The sequence below is a fragment of the Crocuta crocuta genome, unplaced genomic scaffold, assembly GCF_008692635.1.
Source record: "Crocuta crocuta isolate KB4526 unplaced genomic scaffold, BGI_CrCroc_1.0 scaffold650, whole genome shotgun sequence".
Taxonomy (NCBI): Eukaryota; Metazoa; Chordata; class Mammalia; order Carnivora; family Hyaenidae; genus Crocuta; species Crocuta crocuta.
Window position 1 is genome coordinate 822682 of NW_027532882.1, and position 8226 is coordinate 830907.

At 56.2% G+C, this 8226-nt stretch overlaps 1 protein-coding gene across 2 annotated transcripts in view; it reads right to left on the reverse strand.

Moving 5' to 3' along the window:
* PNPLA6 (patatin like domain 6, lysophospholipase) overlaps positions 1-8226 on the reverse strand; it is a 21177-nt gene that overhangs the window by 8490 nt on the left and 4461 nt on the right. For both annotated transcript variants that reach the window (XM_077745719.1, XM_077745718.1), the window contains 11 exons: positions 8134-8214; positions 7792-7920; positions 7357-7437; positions 7090-7252; positions 6820-6903; positions 6437-6546; positions 6164-6331; positions 6003-6080; positions 715-920; positions 354-485; positions 147-270 (listed from right to left, as the gene is read on the reverse strand). In XM_077745719.1, coding sequence (XP_077601845.1) covers positions 147-270; positions 354-485; positions 715-920; positions 6003-6080; positions 6164-6331; positions 6437-6546; positions 6820-6903; positions 7090-7252; positions 7357-7437; positions 7792-7920; positions 8134-8214 — 1356 coding nt within the window. The remainder of the gene's footprint in view (positions 1-146; positions 271-353; positions 486-714; positions 921-6002; positions 6081-6163; positions 6332-6436; positions 6547-6819; positions 6904-7089; positions 7253-7356; positions 7438-7791; positions 7921-8133; positions 8215-8226) is intronic.

Genomic DNA, 8226 nt, shown 5'->3' on the forward strand with positions numbered 1-8226 from the left:
TCCGGGCGAGTCCATCCCCCAAGGAGTCGCCCCCTCCTCCCGCCCACGGAAGGGAGCCGCCATCACCGTCCCATAGGACGGGGTGTTTGCTGGGAGCAGTGGAGAGGAACCTTCCAGAGTTCAGAGAGCGGTGGGCGGGCGCTCACCACGCCAATGAGATCGCCGCGGCCATACTCGCCCACCAGCTCCTTCTTGCCGCTGCCGCGCTGGATGACGCTCCGCAGGCGCCCATTGAGCACGATGTAGGTGCAGTCAGAGCGGTCGCCCTGCCTGGGGTGGGGAGCGGGTCAGACGTGGGGCGTGGGGGCTGCGACGGGGCGGGGGCTGCGTCCTCGGCAAGGCCCGAGCTGCACCTGTACAAAGCGCGTCCCGCCTCCACCGCCGTCCAGTCGATGGCAAAGTCCATCTGGCGCACGAAGGGCGACATCCTCGCGGCCACCGTGTGCGCGGCACTCAGCACCACACTGGGCTGTGCGCGCATGATCCTAGGGGGAGAGGAGGGGGCGCGTGGGTTGGGGGAGGGGGGCTGGAAGGGAGCGCCCTTAGGAAGCAGAAAGGGCCGGAGGTGGCCTGGTGGTGGGAGGAGATGGGCTCAAAGCTGTCTGGGGAAAGGCACCGGGCATCCAGAGGGATGACCTCTGCCCCAGCACAAAGGGGTCAAGGGGGGCCCTCCAAGTGCCACTCCCACCCCAACACTGGGGGGCCCGGCCGTACTCATAGAAGTCGGACTTGGAGATCCTCAGGAAGGTACAGTCACGCTGGGCTCTTAGTGTGAAGATGAGGGGCTCGCCCGTGAGCACCGCCAGCTGCCCCACCAGCTCTCCGGGTTGGGCCACAAACAGGCACACGTCCTCTGCCTTGTCGATCATGCGCTGGTACACGTGCAGGCAGCCCCACAGCACGAAGTGCAGGCTCACATCCTGGGGGGCAGAGGCAGAGATGGGCAGGGGGCAGCACGCCCACCCCCAGCTCAGTGCACTCGGAGGAAAGGCTAAGGATGGAAGAGTTAAGGGAGGGGGGGGGGGGGGGGGAAGGGCCTGGAGCGCTGAGCTGCGTGGTACATCCATCTAATTTCCAGTCCGCAGGCATGGTAGCCATTACTAATGGATTACCAAGATCTGACAGCAGATTAAGGCTCATAAATTCTTTTAAAAGATTTTTTTATTCTGAGAGAGAGTGAGAGAGCACACAAGCAGCAGAGAGCATGGGAGAGAGAATCCCAAGTGGGTTCCTTGCTGTCAGCATGGAGCCCTATATGCACAAACTGTGAGAGCATGACGTGAGCCGAAATCAAGAGTTGAGCTCTTAACTGACTGAGCCACCCAGGTGCCCCTAAGATTTTTTTTTTTTTTTTAAGTAATCTCTATGCCCAACATGGGGCTCAAACTCATGATCCTGATATCAAGAGTCCCATGCTCAACCGACTGGGCCAGCCAGGTGCCCCAAGGTCCATAAATGCCCTCCAACATAGCCAGCAAGAGGCTTCAAGGGCTACGTAGGGGTGTGGCGTGGCTGGGCTTAAACCCCCTGTGTTTATGCAGGGCAACTAGTTAGCCCATAGAAGAGCCAACTAGGACCCTTACCTCACACCATATCAAAATGGATCAAAGACACGGATGTAAGAAGTAAAACTAAAATTCACAAATCAAACATAGGGCCCAATCTTTGTGACTCTGAGTTTGGTGAGGAATTCTTAGATATGACACCAAAAATATGAGCAACAATAAAAAATTGATAAATTGGACTTAATCAAAATGAAAAACTTTGAGTTTCAAAGGACACTGATTCAAGAAACTGAAAGGACAGCCCAGAGACTAGGAGAAAATATTTGCAAATCATGTATCTGCTAAGGGTCTTGTATCTAGACTACATAAAGAATTCTTGGGGCGTCTGGGTGGCTCAGTCAGTTAAGCGCCTGACTTCGGCTCAGGTCATGATCTCTCAGTTCGTGGGTTCGAGCCCCACATTGGGCTTTGTACTGACAGCTAGCTCAGAGCCGAGCCTGCTTCAGATTCTGTATCTCCCTCTCTCTCTCTGACCCTCCCCTGCTCACGCTCTCTCTCTCTCTCAGAAATAAATAAAACATTAAATTTTTTTTAAAAAAAATGCTCATAACTCAGTAACAAAAAGGCAACTTTAAAAAATGAGGGGTGCCTGGGTGGCTCAGTCGGTTAAACGTCTGACTTTGGCTCAGATCATGATCTCACCATTCATGAGCTCAAGCCCTATGTCGGGCTCTGTGCTGACAGCTCAGAGCCCAGAGCCTGCTTCTGATTCTTTGTCTCCCTCTCTCTCTCTCTGCCCCTTCCCTGCTCATATGCGTGCTCTCTCTCAAAAATAAAATAAAATATTTTTTAAAAAGTATTTTTAAAAAAAAAAATTTTTTTTTAATGTTTTATTTATTTCTAGGAGAGAGANCTCGAACCCACGAACCTCGAGATCATGACCTAAGCGAAAGTCGGACGCTTAACCGACTAAGCCACCCAGGCGCCCCTTTAAAAAGTATTTTTAATGGGCAAAGTCGGGGCACCTGGGTGACTCAGTTGGTTAAGGGTCCAACTTCGGCTCAGGTCATGATCTCACAGTTTGTGAATTCGAGCCCCGCGTTGGGCTCTGTGCTGGCAGCTCAGATCCTGAAGCCTGCTTCGGATTCTGTGTCTCCCTCTCTCTCTGCCCCTCCCATGCTCACAATCTGTCTCTCAAAAATAAACTTAAAAAAAAAATTTAATGGGAAAAGTCTCAGAACAGACACTTCTCCAGGGAAGTAGACACATGGCCAATAAGCACATGAAAAGATGATCACAACCATCAATCACTAGGGAAATTCAAATCAAAACCATAAGGGGCACCTGGGTGGCTCAGCTGGTTGAGTGTCAGACTCCTGATTCCAGCTCAGGTCATGATCCCGGGGGAGGGCATGGGATCAAGTCCCGCGTCGGCTCGGAGCCGAGCATGGAGACTGCTTGAGATGCTCTTTCCCTCTTCCCCTCTCCTGCTCGTACATGCATGCTCGCTCTCTCTCTCAGCACTAAAAACACACAACCAACAGATGCTGCTGCACACACTGGGATGTGACTGGAATCAGATGTGGGAGAGGATGCCGGGAAACTGTACCCATCCTCCGCTGCTGGTGGGAATGTAAAGCCAGGGCAGCCGCTTGGGAAAACAGTCTGGCGGAAGTTAAAAGCAGTCTACAGGGCGCCTGGGGGGGGGCGCGGTCGGTTAAGTATCTGACTTCAGCTCAGGTTGTGATCTCAGTTTGTGAGCTCAAGCCCCACAGCGGGTGAACACGAGCCCCGATTCTCCCTCCCTCTCTCTCTCTCTCAAAAAGTAAGTAAATAAAAAGCAGTCCACAAAGAGGTAAAAGTAGAGTTGCCCTGACCCAGCAATTTGACTCCTAGATATATACCCAACGGAAACGGAAAACTGTAGAAATGTGTACAGAAATCTTCCCCGCGGCATATGTGTAATTAAGCCAAAAGGTGGAAATCACGCAAGTGTCCATCAAGTGATAAATGGGTAGACGAAAATGTGGGAGCCCCTCTACCTAGTCATGGAGGAGTGGCCCGCCACACACTACAACGTGGATGGACCTTGAAAACACGACGCTCAGTGAAAGAAGCCAGACACAAAGGGCCACATAACATACAAGTCCATTCGTGTGGAATGTCCAACACAGACAAATCTATACAGATGTAAGAGTAGGCGTGGCTGAGAGCTGGGGTCAGAGTTAGGAGGGTGATGGCTAGATGGTATGAGGTTTCTTTTCAAGGTGACGAAAGTGTTCTATATGGTTTTTCTTTAGTTTTAAGTAATCTCTATACCCCGTGGGGCTCAAACTCATGACCCCGAGATCAAGAGTCGCACACCCTACTGACTGAGCCAGCCGGGCGCCCCAGTGATGAAAGTACCCTAAAATTGACAGGGGTGGGCACCTGGGTGGCTCAGTCGGTTAAGCGCCAACTCTTGATTTCAGCTCAGGTCATATCTTGGGGTTCATGAGTTTGAGCCCCACATGGGGCTCTGAGCTGACAGAGCAAAGCCTGCTCAGGGTTCTCTCTCCCTGCCCCCACCCTGCTTGTGGGTCTCTCTCAAAATAAATAAACTTTTTAAAAAATTATTAAAAAACTGATAGTGGTGATGGTCGCACAACTCTGAATGTACTGAAAACCAAGGGTTTTTACTCTTTAACCGGTGAATTGCACAGTATGTGAATTATATGTCAAAAAACTATCACCAAATATATATTTCCCTTCTCCCAGTTCCCTTGTTCCACTCCGTCTCTGTTGACCTCCTTTTGTTTCCTAGAGATCAAATATCCTATTTCCACCACAGGACATTTGCACAAGCTTTCTCTCTGCCTGGAAAGCTCTTTTCTGCCCCTTGCACCTAACTGATTCCTCCCCCTCCTTCCTCATTAGCTGGAGGTTACTTCCTCGGAGGTGTTACCCTGCCTAAGTCAGATTTTATAAAGGCAAGAACATCTTTTATGTGCATGCACTAAGCACATGATTTTTTAAGAATTGGTGGAATTCTTTTGAGTGCAAGGTCTGTCAGAACTGTGGGTTTCCCAAGGGCAGGGACCTTGCTGGTATGTCCTGCCTCCACAGTCCCAGGAGACACACACGCCTGCTGGAACCCTCTAAGAATTTCCAGACTCTGGGATATGAATGGGGGTTACTAAATTAATCTGGCATTTTGTCATCAGATTGGGAAGGGAGTGTCTTCACTGCAGGACTTCTCAGAGCCTTGAATATGCTAATAGAGTTTCCACAAAGGGATTAAATAGCCAACACTCCCCACACCTGTTTGAGCACAGATCCCTTGTGTGTAATATTGGTGTTCCAAGAAGTACACTTTGGGCAATACCTGTGTAAAGCAGTTTCTTAACCTTGGGACTGGATAATTCTGCTAGGGGCGGGGGGAGGGACTGTCCTGTACATTCTTGTGTGACTGGCCTTCACCCACTAGATGCCAGCAGCACCCTCCTGAGTCAATAGGAAATGTGGCAACACTGGCAAATGTCTGGTCTGAAATCTTGGGAGGGAGACATTGCAGATTAACGTCCCTGAGAACGTTCTGAAGACCCCAGGAGCCTTGTGTGGCTGTAGACCAGTCTGGTCTGTTTGCAGGCCTGCCTGGTCCGGGGCTGGGTCGAGCCCAGTAGTCTCCCAGATAAGCAGCACCCAGGGCTCCACCACAAGAACCGAGGTGCAACCACTTCCTCCGCCCGGAGTACGGGATCAGCTGGCGAAAGCCTCACCCAATTTCCTCCATAGAAAGGAGCCCACCCTTGCCATGAGCAGCAAAGCATCGGCTCAACCAACAGATCAAGTGATAGAAGAATATCCCAGCCAGCTGGCAGGTGGGCCACGCCCCAACTCCACCCCCCCAAGCCTGGGCCCCCCCCACCTTCCCCTGAGGGGGGGGCTGCAGCTCGGTGCCTGTGTCCTGTCACACCCAGCCCCCCAGCTCCCTGTGAGCTGCTTCGCCCCCTCTGACCTCCCAGACTGTGAAATCACGACTAAGGTCTCAGTTTCCCCTTGTCGGCACCAGAGGGCTTCGTGCGATACCCTTTCCCACACTTGCTGGGTGCCGCCAGGAAGCACTGAACCCCAGCTCCAGGGGCTGGTTCATAGCCTCCGGGTCCAGAGTCTGACCCGTACACACTTCTCGCACACCCATCCCAGCAGGGACCCAGGGCGGAAGCACACAGAACGTGAGAGCGCACTGCAGAATTGAAAAGTCAGAAAACAGAAGTCACAGGAGAGGCCAGGGCACGTAAGAGAGACCTAAGGGTCGGGGTCCTGTGATAAAAGGTTCAAGGGTAGGAGAGGAAAGGTCGATAGGTCCAGGGGACGTAGAGATCAATGTCAGAACGTCTGGGATCAGCGGCGGAAATCACGTACTCAAGGATCCACATACAGGGTCAAAGTGCGAGGGTCAGAGGCCAGAAAGAGACTGGGGGTCAGAGCTGCGTTAGAGACGGGAGTCAGCCTCACCTGGTCCCCCTGGCGGGCGATGACGGTCCCAGCCTTGGCATGATGGAGCAAGACCCGGCTGTTCAGGAGGGAGGGGTCCTGGAGAGAAAGGGGGGTTGAGACGGGCCTGGCTGGGCCTCCGCACCCTCCGCATCGCCTCCCCGGGACCCACGGCCGCCCACCTCAATCCGCATCAGTTTGGCCAGCTCCCGCTTGGCCGCCTCGAAGATGCTGCTTGTCTGGCGTCCCTGGTACGGCCCGAAGGGGCAGCCGCCGGCGGCCAACTCTTCCTCACAGAAGCTGTGCTCACAGGCGCCTGCTGGCTGTTCCCGGGGCTCCTGTGTGGGGGTCTGCATGGGGCAGGGCCCGTGACCTCTGTGCTCCCACCTGACCTCCCGAGGGGTCCTGGGAGCGCCCTGGGGAGAGGGAAGGGAGGGGGGCGGGCAAGGCCTTACCCGGGCGGGAGCCACCTGGGGTCCCCCCGAAGCCTCTTCTTGCAGGGACACGGAGATCCGGCCACGCTCATACGCCATGTCGAAGTCCGAGCGGGGGCCACCTTGCAAGCCTGCCGTGAGCAGGAGGCGTTTCATAGAAACGATAAAGATGCAGGTGACCACGCTGGACGGATGCGCCCAATCCCGTCTCCGTGCAGGCAGGACTGCTGTGCTACCGCTCTCTCCCTCCGAATCCTGCTCAGCCATCTCCAGGGTTACCCGCCAAAGAGCCAGGAGAGTGCTGCCAGTAAACCCACTTCACAGACGGAAAAGTCAACACCGGCACATCTCCACTCAGCCCGGAAGGCCGGTGGCCTCCCCCGCTCCCCGCCGGGGCCCCAAACCTGAGATATCCACTGGCATGGAGATGCAGCGACTCAGCAGCGGGGCGGAGGGAGCCTCGAGGGATGTGGGCTTCACCGGGTCCCCTGCAGGAGACACGTGTTCAGGCTCCTCCCCCTCAGGGCCACCAGGCCTGAAGCCAGGATTAGGGGGCAGGGAACTAGGAAAGCGCTTCCGATGGTCCCCAGCGGTCCCTGGGGGACCGGCCAGGAGTCAGACCCGGGCACCCAGCTAAGGGGTCCCTGGGAAAGGGCTGGGGTCCTCTCGGATACCTGCAGGCCCAGGCAGTGGAGCCCCAGTAGGGTCAGGTGGCCGGCCAGGCGTCTCCCTCGGCTCCTCGGTAGCTGAAGTGCTGACGGCCCGCTTGGAGCCACGCACGGGGCTGGTGCGGGCTGGGAGGCCGGGGCTGGGGAAGAGGCGCAGGGGCTGGATCTCCTGGTGACAGAGAGCACCTGGTGGTGCCGCCTGGGAGGCATGCATCACCCACCGCCCCCCAGGCCTCACAGCCCCGTGATCCCCGTGCTCCCGGCACAACTCACGTGGCTGAAGAGCTCGTTGGTCAGACCTAGGTAGTTGTGAAGTGCCAGAAAGGTGACCCGCTGCAGCCTCACCATGATGATCTGCAGGAGCGGGGGGAGGTGGGGTCAGGGGTGGGCGGGGCCGGGGAGAAAGTTGGGGGTGAGACACTGGGGGTCAGATAACAAGAAGATTGGGACTAAACCTTAAGGGGGTGGAGTGGAGGGAAGGTTAAAGTCGGGGCAGTGAGGGCGCTGGCCAGGGGCCGAGGGCCAGCCAGGGAGAAACCCCGGGATCAGGTGGCAGAAGCCAGGGGGAGAAGGGGTGGAGCTAAACAGAAGGGACAGGGGCCCCCCCTGGAGATCTGGTTGCTCAGGGCTGGCTGCTGGGTCCCGGCCCACGGGGTGCTCACGCTGGGTCGGGTGAGGTCGGGGGAGGGGGGCGGAAGGCCCGCTGACCTGCACCACGCGCACCAAGCTCTCAGGGTACTTGGTGAACACGGCGGAGAAGGCCTCCACGGGCAGCCGCAGCACCGTGGAGTCTCGGGCCGCCCGGGCAGACACGGTGCGCTGGGGGTGCTGGTGGCCCTGGGGCGCAGGGGAAGGAGGAGGCTCGAGATCAGGGGCTCTGAGCCCCCTCTCCGTTCCCCGGTCCTTCCCAAGGTCGGTGCCTTGAGCAACCACAGGCAGCATCCGAGGGAAGTATCGGAGACTGGGGCCCCCAAGGTGACCCTCTCCAAACCAGCCCTCTGCCTTTCTCCTCACGCCCAGCCTCCTCGCCCCCCAAGATGGCCCACTCACAGTGATGACGTCCAGGATGCTCAGAAGGCTGTTGACACTGTCCCCAGGGACCACTTCCTTCACCACACACTCCTTCCCATCCTGGGACACCGG